Source organism: Saimiri boliviensis, chromosome 9 (genome assembly GCF_048565385.1).
Source record: "Saimiri boliviensis isolate mSaiBol1 chromosome 9, mSaiBol1.pri, whole genome shotgun sequence".
NCBI classification, from domain to species: Eukaryota; Metazoa; Chordata; class Mammalia; order Primates; family Cebidae; genus Saimiri; species Saimiri boliviensis.
The window spans coordinates 6,703,894-6,720,454 of NC_133457.1; the positions used below are offsets into that span (position 1 = coordinate 6,703,894).

General features: G+C 39.9%; 1 protein-coding gene across 5 annotated transcripts in view; it reads left to right on the forward strand.

Moving 5' to 3' along the window:
• PLD1 (phospholipase D1) overlaps window positions 1-16,561 on the forward strand; it is a 213,242-nt gene that overhangs the window by 70,320 nt on the left and 126,361 nt on the right. For 4 of the 5 annotated variants that reach the window (XM_039480331.2, XM_074405436.1, XM_074405437.1 and 1 more), the window contains exons 2-6: window positions 9,382-9,567; window positions 9,798-9,925; window positions 12,491-12,636; window positions 13,158-13,263; window positions 15,005-15,070. In XM_039480331.2, the coding sequence (XP_039336265.2) occupies window positions 9,408-9,567; window positions 9,798-9,925; window positions 12,491-12,636; window positions 13,158-13,263; window positions 15,005-15,070 (606 nt within the window). In that variant the 5' untranslated portion in view covers window positions 9,382-9,407. Of the gene's footprint in view, window positions 1-9,381; window positions 9,568-9,797; window positions 9,926-12,490; window positions 12,637-13,157; window positions 13,264-15,004; window positions 15,071-16,561 lie in introns of those variants that run through there. The other variant, XM_074405439.1, reaches the window with a different exon arrangement.

The window sequence follows — 16,561 nt, forward strand, 5'->3', positions numbered from 1 at the left end:
GTGTAGTATTCCATGGTGTGTATGTGCCACATTTTCCTAGTCCAGTCTATTATTGATGGGCATTTGGGTTGGTTCCAGGTCTTTGCTATTGTAAGCAGCGCCACAGTGAACATAATGTGTGCATGTGTCTTTATAATAGAACAATTTATAATCCTTTGGATATATACCCAGTAATGGGATTGATGGGGCAAATGGCATTTCTATTTCTAGATCCTTGAGGAATCACCACACTGTCTTCCACAATGGTTGAACTAATTTACACTCCCACCAACAGTGTAAAAGTGTTCCTATTTCTCCACATCCTCTCCAGCATCTGTTGTCTCCAGATTTTTTAATGATCACCATTCTAACTGGTGTGAGATGGTATCTCAATGTGGTTTTGATTTGCATTTCTCTAATGACCAGTGATGATGAGCATTTTTTCATATATTTGTTGGCCTCATAAATGTCTTCTTTTGAAAAGTGTCTGTTCATATCCTTTGCCCACTTTTGAATGTGGTTGTTTTCTTCTTGTATATCTGTTTTAGTTCTTTGTAGAGTCTGGATATTAGCCCTTTTTCAGACAGGTAGATTGCAAAAATTTTTTCCCATTTGGTTGGTTGCCAGTTCACTCTAATGATTGTTTCTTTTTCTGTACAGAAGCTCTGGAATTTAATTAGGTCCCATTTGTCTATTTTGGCTTTTGTTGCCAATGCTTTTGGTGTTTTAGTCATGAAGTCCTTGCCTATTCCTATGTCCTGAATGGTTTTGCCTAGGTTTTCTTCTAGTGTTTTGATGGTGTTAGGTCTTATGTTTAAGTCTTTAATCCATCTGGAGTTAATATTAGTGTAAGGTGTCAGGAAAGGGTCCACTTTCTACTTTCTGCACATGGCTAGCCAGTTTTCCCAATACCATTTATTAAACAGGGAATCCTTTCCCCATTGCTTGTTTTTGTCAGGTTTGTTAAAGATCAGATGGTTGTAGATGTGTGGCATTGCCTCCAGGGCCTCTGTTCTGTTCCCTTGGTCTATATCTCTGTTTTGGTACCAGTACCATGCTGTTTTGGTTACTGTAGCCTTGTAGTATAGTTTGAAGTCAGGTAGCATGGTGCCTTCAGCTTTTTTCTTTTTGCTTAGAAATGTCTTGGCTCTGTGAGCTCTTTTGGTTCCATATGAAGTTTAAGGTGATTTTTTCCAGTTCTGTGAAGAGGGTCATAGGTAACTTAATGGGGATAGTGTTGAATCTATAAATTATTTTGGGTAGTATGGCCATTTTCACAATATTGATTCTTCCTAACCATGAGCATGGAACGTTTGTCCATCTGTTTGTGTCCTCTCTTCCTTCCTTGAGCAGTGGTTTGTAGTTCTCCTTGAAGAGGTCCTTTACATCCTTTGTTAGTTGTATTCCTAGGTATTTTATTCTCTTTGTAGCAATTGTGAATGGCAGTTCGTTCTTGATTTGGCTCTCTTTAAGTCTGTTATTGGTGTATAGGAATGCTTGTGATTTCTGCACATTGATTTTATATCCTGAGACTTTGCTGAAGTTGCTTATCCATTTCAGGAGATGTTGAGCTGAGATGATGGGGTCTTCTAAGTATACAATCATGTCGTCTACAAATAGAGACAGTTTGACTTCCTCCTTTCCTAATTGAATACGCTTTATTTCTTTTTCTTGCCTGCTTGCTCTGGCTAGAACTTCCAACACTATATTGAATAGGAATGGTGAGAGAGGGCATCCTTGTCTAGTGCCAGATTTCAAAGGGAATGCTTCCAGGTTTTGCCCATTTGGTATGATATTGGCTGTGAGTTTTCTGTAAATAGCTTTTACTATTTTGAGATATGTTCCATCGATACCTAGTTTATTGAGAGTTTTTAGCATAAATGCTGTTGACTTTTATCAAAGGCCTTCTCTGCATCTATTGAGATAATCATGTGGTTTTTGTCTTTGGTTCTGTTCATGTGGTGGATTATGTTTATAGACTTGCATATGTTGAACCAGCCTTGCTTCCACTGGATGAAGACTACTTGACCGTGATGGATAAGCTTTTTGATGTGCTGTTGCAGTCAGTTTGCCGGTATTTGATTGAAGATGTTAGCATCTATGTTCCTCATGGATAGTGGCCTGAAGTTTTCTTTTTTTGTTGAGTCTCTGCCGGGTTTTGGTATCAGGATGATGTTGGTCTCATAAAATGACTTGGGAAGGATTCCCTCTTTTTGGATTGTTTGGAATAGTTTCAGAAGTAGTAGTACCAGCTACTCTTTGTATGTCTGATAGAGTTCGGCTGTGAACCCATCTGGACCTGGGCTTTTTTTGGGTGGTAGGCTATTAATTGCTCCCTCAACTTCAGCCCTTGTTATTTGTCTATTCAGGGTCTTGACTTCTTCCTTGTTTAGGCTTGGGAGGGTGCAGGTGTCCAGGAATTTATCCATTTCTTCCAGGTTTACTGGTTTATGTGCATAGAGTTGTTGGTAGTGATGGTAGTTTGTATTTCTGTGGAATTGGTGGTGATATCCCTTTTATCATTTTTTTAATTGCATCTTTCTGATTCTTCTCTCCTTGCTTTTTATTAATCTGGGTAGTGGTCTGTCTATTTTGTTGATCTTATCAAAAAACCAGCTCCTGGATTTATTGATTTTTTGAAGGGTTTTTTTGGGTCTCTGTGTCCTTCAGTTCTGCTCTGATCTTAGTTATTTCTTGTCTTCTGCTAGCTTTTGAGTTTTTTTTTTTTTTTTATCTTGCTCCTCTAGCTCTTCCAATTTTGATGATAGGATGTCTACTGTAGATCTTTCCTGGCTTCTCATGTGGGCATTTATTACTATAAAATTTCCTCTAGACACTGCTTTAAAGGTGTCCCAGAGATTCTGGTATGTTGTGTCTTTGTTCTTCTTGGTTTTGAAGAACACCTTTATTTCTTCCTCATTTCATTGTTTATCCAGTCAGCATTCAAGAGCCAGTTGTTCCATTTCCATGAAGTTGTGTGATTCTGAGTTAGTTTCTTAATCCTGAGTTCTAATTTGTTTGCACTGTGGTCTGAGAGACTGTTTGTTATGATTTCTGTTCTTTTGCATTTCCTGAGGAGTGATTTACTTACAATTATGTGGTCAGTTTTAGAGTAGGTGCAATCTGGTGCTGAGAAGAACGGATATTCTGTGGATTTGGGGTGGAGCATTCTGTATATGTCTATTAGGTCTGCTTGGTCCAGATCTGACTTCAAGTCCTGGATATCCTTGCTAATTTTCTGTCTCATTGATCTAATATTGACAGTGGAGTGTTAAAGTCTCCCATTATTATTGTGTGGGAGTCTAAGTCTCTTCAAAGGTTGTTAACAACTTGCTTTATGTATCTGGGTGCTCCTGTATTGGGTGTGTATATATTTAGGATCCTTAGCTCTTCTGGTTGCATTGATCCTTTTACCATTATGTAATGCCTTTCTTTGTCTCTTTTGATCTTTGTCAGTTTAAAGTCTGTTTTTTTTTTTTTTTGCTCTCCATTTGCTTGATAAATCTTCCTCTATCCCTTTATTTTGAGCCTATGTGTGTCCTTGCATGTGAGATAGTTTCCTGGATACAGCATGCTGATGAGTTTTGACTTTTTATCCAATTTGTCAGTCTGTGTCTTTCAACTGGGGCATTTAGCTCATTTACATTTAAGGTTAGCATTGTTATGTGTGAATTCGATCCTGCCATTTTGATGCTAGCTGGTTGTTTTGCCAATTAGTTGATGCAGTTTCTGCATAGCGGTTGTTCCTTTCTATGTTTAGTGCTTCTTTCAGGAGCTCTTGTGAGGCAGGCCTGGTGGTGACAAAATCTCTCAGCAATGCTTGTTTGTAAAGGATTTTATTTCTCCTTAGCTTATGAAGCTTAGTTTGGCTGGATATGAAATTCTAGGTTGAAAGTTCTTTTCTTTATGGGTCTGGTAGTTGCCCAGGTTACACTGATAGTAAGGATAGGTTGTTTGATCTTTCCTTTATACCATTAACATTTAATTTTCTGTCCAAGATACATAGTCACCTTCCACTGATGTTTGTGGAAGCAACGTTTGTTTTTTTTTTTTTTAAATAAGTCAAAGATCCAAGTAAACATCAGAAGATATTTAAAATGTATTTTCTCAAAATATATAGTCTGGAATGTAAAATATGGTAATGTCATTTACTTTATTCAGAGTCAGCTAAACTCAAAAAATATTTATCCAAGGCTTATTGTATCACTAGAGATTGAGTTTAGTACTTGAATCCACATTTATGATTTTTATATCTCAGCGAGCATCAAGTCAGTTCCAGATAGAGTTGTTATATGACGTGTTTTTGAGGGTTATATATTATAGATTCTTTAATTTATTTCATCATGATGGAAAAATGGGAAAACAAGATATCCCCATAACTCAATTTGGTTTTGAACTATCTAATAATAATTCTTTTTATATTCATACATTATAATATGATATTTGGCTTAGGAATCCATTGCATTTCTCTTAATAAGTACAATAACATCTAGAAAAAAATTAGGGAGTTTTGCATATTATATTTGAAAGGAAGCAGTAAGTAAATCATAACTATATTCACAGAGTGAATGTTGATTGTTGTTCTTTTAAAAATTGTTTTACTTTTTAGCCATGCATAGTGGCACATGCCTATAGTTCTAGTTACTCTGGAGGCTGAGGCAGGAGGATCACTTGAACTCAGGAGTTCGAGGCTGCATGGAGCCATGATCACATTGCTGTACTCCAGCCTGGGAAAGACAGCAAGACTCTGACTAAAAAAAAAATTTATTTTAAGAGTATATGAAGCAAAGTGTAAAAGTCTCCCCAGTGCTCATTTTTTCCCACCCCCAGTCCCACCTCTGGATTGGTAAGTAGCTGGGCTTTGAAGTAAGATCAATCAAAGTTGATCTCCAGCTTCATCACTTCCCAGCCGTGTGGCCCTGCCAAGTTTCCTACCCTCTTTAAGCTACTCATTAAAAATGCTGGTAACAATGGGACCCAGCTCCTAAAGTTATTGTGAAGATTAAATGAGATCATGACATTAATCTCTTTGTACACTACGTGACATGTAGTACATATTTAGCAAATATTGGCTAGAGTCCATATTTATGTTAATAATTACAGTTAATATTATTATTGTATTTTGGCTAAGACAATGTTTGTCTGTTATCTGAAAAGGAAAGTATCTGCTTCTCTTTGATGTTCTACTTCCCAATCTTCTTGAAAATTGAGAAAAGAAAATTATCTGATTTCGTCACTGAATAACTAGAGGTCATTAGATCTTCCCGGCAAAGATTTTCAGTTCTATAATTCAAAACCAGAAAACAACCCTTATTTACTTTCCAGATACAAATGCAAACAGAGATAAAACACAGCTGCCCTTATCTCTCCATAGGCACCATCTCTTCTTGGTACTGAAAGAGATAATGATCTTGCAGTTTAATTTTATAAGGAGGTAACAAAATCTATGACATTATCTCAAGTGTAAACACTGAAGCCCTTATCCCATTGCTGGCTAATATCGGCTGTGCCTGTGGCAGCTGCTCACCCCCTACTATAGATTATTTTAGATGAAAGAAAACATTGACTGATAAATGAAGATTTGACAACATAGGAGCACAGATGATTTTACAGCTTGATAGTCAAGAATAAAACCAGCAATACAGTGGTTGGATGAAAAGTCGACACAGAATGTCCATGGGCACAAGCGAAGGTAGAGATGGACAAATCACTTGATTCATCTCCCATTATTAAATAGTAAAGTGTTTACAAAAGCATGAACAAGTATGCAAGTGTTTTGGGTCCACTGAAGTTCCACATGATCTTATAAAACATTATAAACCATAAAAGTAACAGGCTAAGAAGAAACTCAGAAAGCTGTTGAGATACATTGTTTTCATAACTGTAGGGACGGTGGGATTAGCTTGATCCCTTCCAAGGTGATTAAAGTAGAGGACATCTCTTGTCACAGGACTTAAACTTCATATAAAAAATTAATTTAAATTTATAGACATTCAAGCCCACAAAATAAAGTTAACAATTATGGACTTCTGTAACAAACCCCGTTAAGATTTTAGAGCCAGAAAAATCTGCTTTATAAACTCAGCACTGACACTAGTTGAGTGACCCTTGGATGATTGCTTGACCAAATCTCTCAGAATAATCATACCTACCCTGTAAGGTCATTGTGAGTATTAACTAAACTAATTGTGCTAAAATTGTGCTTAGCATGTAATGAACACTTGACAAATGATAAGAAGTTTTTTTTGTGTCACGCCTCACTCTTCAAGTTTTTTGTAAGTTAATATACTTCTTTTTTCTCTGTCTGAATTCGAATATTTATTTTAGCTTGATGCAGTGGCTCTGTAACACTGTGTAGATTACTGTAGTCTTTACATTTCTTAAAATTAACAGGCTTTTTAAAAGATTAGCTCGTAGTTCAAAAGGAGGGTTACTTGGAGCAGCCTTCGTTTTTTTCACTATGTTAAGAAAGTTGGCAAAGTTAATAAGTCTGTTAATAAAAAATATCTGAAGTCTTTAAAAATTAACAAGCAGTAATGATATGATATAATTTCTTATCTGTATTTCCTTGTCTCTTTTCCTCTAAATTTTTCATTACCTTGTATTTTTTTTTTTTTTTTTTTTTTGAGATGGAGTTTCGCTGTTGTTACCCAGACTGGAGTGCAATGGCGCGATCTCGGCTCACCGCAACCTCCGCCTCCTGGGTTCAAGCAATTCTCCTGCCTCAGCCTCCCGAGTAGCTGGGACTAGAGGCGCACACCACCATGCCCAGCTAATTTTTGTGTTTTTAGTAGAGACGGGGTTTCACCATGTTGAGCAGGATGGTCTAGATCTCTTGACCTCGTGATCCACCTGCCTCGGCCTCCCAAAGTGCTGGGATTACAGGCATGAGCCACCACGCCCGGCTACCTTGTATTTTAAATAAAGTAAAAGCTGAAGCATGGTTGTCATCGACTAAGTGTTTGTTGAATGAAAAGGCAAGGCCATACATATTTTAATTTTGACCAAAGTCAGTGGCTCCTCAATGGAGGCCGAATAGATCTTAATTAAATTACTCAGGTTAGAAAACATTCTGCTACCTGCTTCTCTTACTTAAATGCAAAACTACTCTGACTAATTTCGTGGGATAGGAAAAGGCTTAAAGTAATTAAATTATAAGGGAGGCTGAACACTTTTATGGCATCTTTTATCTACAGTTAGGGTTTTAGTGTTGAAAGAACTCTAGAGATGAAATAGCTCAACCTCTTCAATTTATAGAGAGGAAACAGACCCTGGGAAGCTGAATGGCTTCATCCTGGCTTGCAGGAGGTTATTTCCAATTCTTCTCATTAGGGTCCGCTCTTAAATGGACTTGCCCCAAACTACTTATTTATATTAACAGTTCCATCTATTCCAAGACACTTACATATATACAAAGAATAGATAGCAAGATTAAGATTATGGTTGAGAATATCGGCTTTGGGGTTAGAGAAACCTGAATTCCAATCTTTTCTTTACCACTTCCCCGTTATGTGACCTTGGACGAATTGTTTAAAATATTGGTCAAGTTACTTAGTTTTTCTTTGCCTCAGTTTCCTTATCTATGAAGAGGGGATGACAAACTCCTGTCGTGCTCAAAATAAAGATAACAAACCTTCATAGATTTATTATTAATGACAAATGAGATAACGTATATAAACAATTATCACCAGCCAGGTGCATTCTAAACAATTAGTAGCTATTAACTATTATAATATAAATTAGAAGTGGGAGGGAAAGTTGAAGGGAAGAGGTAGTACTATACTTTGCTATAGTAGACCACCAATTTGGCTCCAAGCTTTCTTACAGGCAACACAGAGAAAGAAACATGATTGATTACACAGTTTCAGGGAACTTAGATGCATTAATTTTACATATCTGGCCAAACCAGAACCTCCCTCCTTCACTCCCGTTTTTGAATTTTTAAACACGGTCTCTTTCTCCCAGACATAACGGTATAGGTTTTAAAGACTCACTGAGTTATAATAAGGGCTGTGTAAGTTTGCCTGAGACTTTCTTAGCATTTCCCGTATAACCATTTAGCTTTTTGATAGCAGCTAAAGGAAAGACCCAGCTAAATGGCTTCCTCTGGGCAAATTTCATTCTCAAGAAGCCCAAGACCTTGGAAGGGGCCATGGCTGAACTGAGGGTTCCATACCTCCTTTCCCTCACTCATACCAGGTGCTCCTTAATCACAGAGACCTGGCTTATTCACCTTCACATTTTCATTCATCTCATCTCACACGTGGTGGATGCCCAGCGTTTGTGATTTGTAGTTATACATGAACATGTGCTGAAGAGTTATTGGTGTGAGCGTCCTTCCATTTTAGGGTTTGGTTTTAACAGAGACATTATTTCTACGTCAGGCAAAACAGATGTTTCATCCAACTCTGATGACAGTGTGCAAAGCTTAAATCTCAATATTTTGCATGAAAAATAATATCCATGTGAACTCTTCTGCCTGGCTACTGATGTGCAATGACTTGTGTTACTGAATGTCAGAATGAAATAGAACTAGTTTTCTTTAAAGCAAAGAAACAAAAAAGGAGGGAAGTATATTCTAGCACCTCAGATATCTTTCAGAATAGGTATATTAATCAGTTTCCTTTCAAGACACATATGTCATTAGACCTCATGTCAAGTCCTGGCCAAAATCTCATTTTTTCTTGAAGAGGTGATATCCACTTTGCTTTGGATATTACCTACAGAGAAAATGTAGAAAGGTTATGCTGTTATAAAAATATTTTTAAATCTGTATATTTTGATATGTGAAATATTCTAAATTTTCTTTAGGAAATTGAGTTGCTTATTTTCCATGTATTCTTTCTTCAGCTGTATTTATTGCAGCAAATAATCTGTTTCTTTCTCTGAATCAGCTTTCCCAAACCAATCTCCCTTGAATTACTTATCCAAGTAAATAAAGTTGGATAAAGTTGGATGAGGGAAATGTTGGCATTCAATGTGGTGTTTCTTGTTTTTTCTTTTCTTTTCTTGTTTACAATTGAGTACTCCATTTTACAAGTTAGGAATCCTCTAACTCTTAAACAGGAACATCAAGTAGACCAGGCGTCCCCAGACTTTTTACACAGGGGGCCAGTTCACTGTCCCTCAGACTGTTGGAGGGCCGCCGCATACTGTGCTCCTCTCACTGACCACCAGTGAAAGAGGTGCCCCTTCCTGAAGTGCGGCGGGGGGCCGGATAAATGGCCTCAGGGGGCCGTAGTTTGGGGACGCCTGGACTAGAGGGTTGTTTGGGATAACTGAGGCTCACACAGAGCAGGCCAACTTGTTCCCATATGCTGTATCTAAGTCCGGATTCAAACTGTGCAATAGCATTTCATTTGATCAAAATGGTAAGTCTGTAACCCTTTTCTTCTTTCCTAGCCCCTTTGCTTTTACTCTGTCCAAACATGTCACTGGTAAACAAGCCGCGGGTAAATACCTCTGCACTGCAGAAAATTGCTGCTGACATGAGTAATATCATCGAAAATCTGGACACTCGAGAACTGCATTTTGAGGGAGAGGAGGTAGAATATGACGTGTCTCCCAGCGATCCGAAGATACAGGAAGGTAAAGATGGATGATCTGAGGGGGAAGAAAAGAGTTTATCAGGGTTGGTCGGAAGAGCGCAAATTTGCAATAACCAGCAAATGACCGATTTTCCTTGCAGATGTAACACTGGGCTCAGATCATTTTATAAGAGGCTTACTTGTTTTGACACGTGACTCTGAAAAGAATGCCTGTGAAAGGCGAGTTAGGCTGATCATATATTGCAATAACTTTATTTACTTGTTTTTTAGTGTCTATCCCTTTCTCTGCTGTTTATAACACTCAAGGATTTAAGGAGCCTAATATACAGACGTATCTCTCCGGCTGTCCGGTGAAAGCACAAGTTCTGGAAGTGGAATGCTTCACATCTACAACAAGGGTCAGAGCGATTTACGGACTCACCTTTTCTTTGTCAATATATGTGAATTAGTACATAGCCTTTCATTTTCCTTCCTCCTAAGATGATATTTGCAGGTTTTTGTTTATCTATCATTTCCAAATCATTGTCACCTGCCACGTTTTTGCCTCCTTCCCATTTAATCTCCATTCTTATATTTTTTTTCTTTTTCTTCTTCTTCTTCTTTTTTTTTTGAGACAAAGCTCCTTTTTAAAAAGGGGATTAAGGCAAGTTAACAGTTCAATAAATTGCAGAGTGCCCCTCTTAATTTTCTCTCCCCAGTTTTCTGTTTCGTTTGGACTCTTGATGCATATTCGTCCCACCTGGCATGGCAGGTGTAAGTCCACAAAACGTTTTGCTTTCCTCATGTTTATTTAGCATGAAAATGTTGGTGCTACCTGGTTTTTAAAGACAAAAAGCCAGGATGCTGGACTGGCCAGTGCCATTACCCAAAGCAGTGCTGAGAAAATTCTGCAGGCATACTCTGCCTCTCTGATTGGTTCCTAGAAGACCATCCTTTAGTCCTCGTTCAGGTGCTTTTTCATTGAACACCGAAAAGGCTTTGGAGTAAAATCTCTTCAACAATCAAAGTTATGCCCTTTGAATGGACAAGAAGAAGCTGTTAGGGTAGCTACTTTTCTCTGTTCCTGCCTGGATTTTGCAGTTGTTAAGTCTCCAGGGGAGGAAAGTTGCTGCAGGGTGGTGACCTTTGTCCCTTCAGGCTAATCTCTAGCCATGGCAGAGTGAGGCCACCATTGCCTCCTGCCTCCAGGGGAGCATAGATTACTAACCAGCTGTCAGGCAGGCTTGGCCTTCCCTTCCTCCTTGTCTTTTGGAGGTGGCGTGTTCTGCATTGCTCTCTGGGTGGTTTTGCCTGGTGCTGCTGTCCCGCTCCCTGCACACGTACTGGCTCCCAGCTCACACTTGCTGTCCCGCTCCCTGCACACGTACTGACTCCCAGCTCACACTCGCTGTCCCGTTCCCTGCACATGTACTGACTCCCACCTCACACTCACTAGCTGTCCTGCTCCCTGCACACGTGCTGACTCCCACCTCATACTTGCTGTCCCACTCCCTGTGCATGTACTGACTCCCAGCTCACACTCACTCGCTGTCCCGCTCCCTGCACACGTACTGACTCCCAGCTCACACTTGCTGTCCCACTCCCTGTGCATGTACCGACTCCCAGCTCACACTTGCTGTCCCACTCCGTGTGCATGTACCGACTCCCAGCTCACACTCACTTGCTGTCCCGCTCCCGGCACACGTACTGACTCCCAGCTCACCCTCCTTGCTGTCCTGCTCCCTGCACACATACTGACTCCCAGCTCACATTCACTAGCTGTCCCGTTCCCTGCACACATACTGACTCCCACCTCACACTCACTCGCTGTCCCACTACCTGCACACGTACTGACTCCCAGCTCACACTCACTGTCCCGCTCCCTGCACACGTACTGACTCCCACCTCACACTCACTCGCTGTCCCACTACCTGCACACGTACTGACTCCCAGCTCACACTCACTGTCCTCCCTGCACACGTACTGACTCCCACCTCACACTCACTTTGGCGTCAGCCTCTGGTTTAGGCTTGCCCTGTGAGTTGGGTGCATGTCTCGTTGATACACCACTGAGCATAACTCACTCAGAAATGGCTCTAAGATGAGCTTTGTTTTCTTATTTCGCCTGCCAGCTTTTAGATTGAAAGATAATAATGTGGGGGTAAATGACAGACTCTAGAGCTAGACTGCATGGTTTAATTCATCTTTGCCTTGTGATCTTGAACGAGTGACTTAACCTCTCTGTTTCTGATTCTTCTTCTGAATAAGGGTTATAACACTGCTTACTCTGTAGGTTTGTTATGAAGATTTAGTAGTAATAATATATATGTATTGTATTATTATGTGTTATGAGATGTATCATTATGTATTATACAGAGTATACAAGTATTCACTGTATACACAGTGCTGTAGTCACTTGCTCCACCCAGCCCTTCTTAACACTGGTGGTTCCTTGGGCTGGGTAGGTGGTATAGACCAGGCTGGATCTTGGAATGTGTTTTGCAAGAGAAGGAGAGAAGGCATGTCATAGCATTTCTGAAGAACGAAAAAGAGCTAAGATGGCGCTCCTAGTATTCAATACCTCTCACCCCTTCCGATTGCCTGGTTCACTGTTTATATTTGTGGACTGGACCCTTGAAGGCTAATTAGAACCTTCTCTCATCGTCCCTCCACCTAGCTCCTTCTTTCAGGTGTGTGCACGTGGATGCACGCACACACATATGTTGGAGGAATAGCATTTGTAGGAGTTCATCTTATGTGTGATTGGAAGTTCGTCTTCTGTAATTTATCAAGTGAACATTTAGAGAATATTATTTCTGTAAATGGCTGCTTTTGAAAAAAATTTACTTACGTACTTACACAAAAGAAGTAGGCTGGATTTAAGTATACTTCCCTGTTACTTACTATTAAAATATTGTTCATTGAAAGCTTTTGGAATTTTTGTTGTTATCTAGAATATCAAACATTTTTATGTATCGCTGTAGGTACCGAGTATTAATCTTTACACTATTGAATTAACACATGGGGAATTTAAATGGCAAGTTAAGAGGAAATTCAAGCACTTTCAAGAATTTCACAGAGAGCTGCTCAAGTACAAAGCCTTTATCCGCATCCCCATTCCCACTAGAAGGTAACCATTTTGGAATTAATTATGCCAGTATACAAGTTGGATGGAAGGTGTATTTTGGCTGGCTGTGGTGGCTTACACCTGTAATCTCACCACTTTGGGAGGCTGAGGTGGGAAAATCACTTGGGGCCATGACTATGAGACTAGCCTGGGTAACATAGCAAGACCTCCTCTCTGCAAAAAATTTAAACATTTAGCTGGATGTGGTGGCATGTGGTGGTAGGTAGTAGTCCTTGCTACTTGCGAGGCTGTGACAGTAGGATTGCTTGAGCCCGAGTTTAAAGCTGCAGTGAGCTCTGATCACACCACTGCACTCCAGCCTGGGCAACAGAGCAAGACCCCATCTCTAAAATAAATAAATAAAAAGTGTATTTAATTCACAGTATAGGCTAACTAGTCTATTGTTGGTAGATATTTTCACTTAAATAGTCTCTTAAAAATATGCCATCTCATGAAAGATACACTAAAGTCATAATCAGAGACTAATTTAATAAGTATTTGCATTCTGGGTGTTTGTGTTTTAGACACACATTTAGGAGGCAGAATGTCCGAGAGGAGCCTCGAGAGATGCCCAGTTTGCCCCGTTCATCTGAAAACATGATGAGAGAAGAACAATTCCTTGGCAGAAGAGTAAGTTGCTTCACTATTCTATTGTTTTGAACATAATTTTGCAGTGCTATAGAAACATAGTGTCTGCCCAGGGGTGAAGTAGGTGTGGCTGCACCTCCTCCCATCCACTCATCCATCACCCAGGCTGGTTTAGCTTTTCTGGAACTGGTTAGGCATTTCCTTCTTTCCCCAAGCCATACGGTGGTTGCATTTTCTCAGAAGAGGAAGAGTGTTCTTGGTTAGGACTTAACATTATGAAGAAGCTGTTCTTCCTGCTAGAACGTCCTTGGGCTTGTTGTGAGTCAATATTGAACTCGTTGTGGGTTTTGAGATCTACTTTTTAAAATGATATATTTCCACCTAGGAGCTTCTGTGTTTGTAATAGCTCATCTTAAATATATGTAAAATCTCATTCCTAAACTATAGATGGAGCAGTCAGGGTCTGAGAAGAGTGCAACAGAGTACAGACAGGCACCTACTCCTGGACAGAAAACACCAGGGGAGAGGCACTTCCGCCTGCCCTGCTTCTGACATGGGCGCTGTGGAGTGTGGATGATTAACTTTTTTCTTTTTTTCTTTCTTTCTTTTTTTTTTTTTTTTTAAACTAGAAAAGGAACAAGTGTTTGTTGATTTCTGTCAGTTCTGTTTTATAATCTGAAATGTTTATGTTCCAGAGGGAATGTTTGATTTCTCCTTCGTAGTTGTCATCTTGTTTAAAATCTGTCTTTGTAGCTGTCTGGGCCAAATATTTTCCAAGATACCTAGACATATAAAAATAGATAATTGGCTCACGCCTGTAATCCCAGCACCTTGGGAGGCCGAGGCGGGTGGATCCCGAGGTTGAGAGATGGAGACCATCTTGGCCAACATGGTGAAACCCTGTCTCTACTAAAAATACAAAAATCAACTGGGCGTGGTTGTGCGCGCCTGTAGTCCCAGCTACTTGGGTGGCTGAGGCAGGAGAATTGCTTGAACCCCGGAGGGGGAGGTTGCGGTGAGCCGAGATTCCACCACTGCACTCCAGCCTGGCGCCTGGCGACAGAGCAAGACTCTGTCTCAAAAAAAAAAACAAAAAACAAAAAAAGAAAGAAAGAAAGAAAGAAAAAATAGTTTTGGTTTACTGTGTGCACATGTATGAGTTCAACTGAAAATGATGCTTAGCGATTCAACAAAACCATGCTGGTTTTTATATCATGGTCAATATGATTGACATATGTTGCTCCAGTGCCCCAAGCCTATATCCCTCTCCTCCTCATCTTCCCCCACATATGGTTTAGCATACTTAAAATCAGTGCATTCTACTAGAAAGTGTTTAACCTTTCCCCACTTTTTTTTTTCCTGAAAAGCTGTTTAAAAATTGTAGTGTATCTTTCCTAAGTCCTGTGTTAGAATTGAAAAAAAAAAATGTAAATTTTTGGTAATATCAACAAATGCTTTAACAAAACTTACTCTGAGCAAGTCCTGCTGTATAATAGCTATGGAGGATTAAAAGAATATATAGCTCAGGGCTTGTCAGCAGTTTATAGAAGACCTAAGCATGTGGAAAGTTTAAATAGCAACAAGGTATTTAAGTAATAGTTCAAAAGAATTGTGGAAATAACACTTTGATGCTATTCAGGATTCCTTGCCCCATGATTATATTAATAAATAATTGAATAACTTATAGAAGATGAAAATGATGATCTCATCATTGTCATTACTGTTTAATTTTTTAAAATAAGTATGAGCATGTTAACACGTATCTAAAATATTTGCATTACAGAAACAACTGGAAGATTACTTGACAAAGATACTAAAAATGCCCATGTATAAAAACTACCATGCCACAGTAAGTACTCGTCAGTGATTTAAGTTTGAAGTAATTTTCACTATAGTAAATTGTCAGCTAAATTTTGGATCATTTTATTAACACAAATGATTATATCCACATTTACATTCGTCCTTGAATTGACATAAATCAAGTGAATACAAAGTTGATTGGACAGCAAGGATCGAGTTTACAATGGTGTCATGCTTTTAAAAAAATGTTGAAGGCCGGGCGCGGTGGCTCAAGCCTGTAATCCCAGCACTCTGGGAGGCCGAGGCGGGTGGATCACGAGGTCAAGAGATCGAGACCATCCTGGTCAACATGGTGAAACCCTGTCTCTACTAAAAATACAAAAAGTTAGCTGGGCATGGTGGCACGTGCCTGTAATCCCAGCTACTCAGGAGGCTGAGGCAGGAGAATTGCCTGAACCCAGGAGGCGGAGGTTGCGTTGAGCCGAGATCACGCCATTGCACTCCAGCCTGGGTACCAAGAGCGAAACTCCATCTCAAAAAAAAAAAAAAATGTTGAATGGAATTTAATATGTCTTTAACAGTAGATTTAAATGAACTTGAAATGCTGCTGTAGGCTAGATTATCTAGAAATCAACCTTCTTCTCTTCTCAGGTTTCCAGGAAAGTGCCAAAAAGAGTGTTTAGCGCTAAAGAATAAATAAATGTTGGGTAGGAAGTGATGAAAACAGTTGAGGGGCGCTGAATGCCCAAGGACTTTGTGGTGCGTAGGGAGATGCCATCTGATCGGTTTGTGATGCCTGTTAAAGGCCTGTCTTTTCATGTGAAAGTGAGAAGCGTGGGAAAAGCTAGGAAAGAAAAAACCCTTGAGGAATCCAGGTAAAGAGAGAAGGGGTGATGGGGCTTCGATGCAGCCACAGAGAGTAAGCTTGGGGTGTGCAGCTGGCAGGCAGGGTGGGAGAAGGTTTTCTAGTGTCAGCAAACAGTTAGCTCTGTGTGGTTAAAGGTGGGGTGTTTTTAAAGGCTTAGCCTTCAGTTATCCTGAGGTTGGGATAACTGAGAATGCCCTGGTTTGTTATGTGTATGTATACATTTGTATGAATTATATGGTGATGGGGATTGTATGTGTCTATATCATATATGTGCAGAACTCAAGAGTTGGTGCAATTGGGATTTGGCCGCTAGTTGAGAGAATGGCATCACATAAACACATAAACAGAGAGAGGAAAGACCTTAGTATATTTTGGAGAAGATGCGAGAGCGCTTGGCTCTGTAAGTTTCTCATGACGGGAGCTGCCTTCCTGCTGCCTTGCAGCATACAGTCTGCAGTCTGGTCCAACGATACATCCAGCAGGGCCCCTTTACACACAGCTGACCTGAGTCTAGGTGGTCACTACTTACCTCCAGCAGCTTGCACTGGGGCATTCAATGGACTTGAAGGAGCTTCAAGTCCTGGAGAGCTTAAAAAACCTGGAGAAGGATTTTCTCAGGAAGACAGGAATTTGCGTTCTACCAGATGATCTCAAGAGAAGGATGATGGGAGG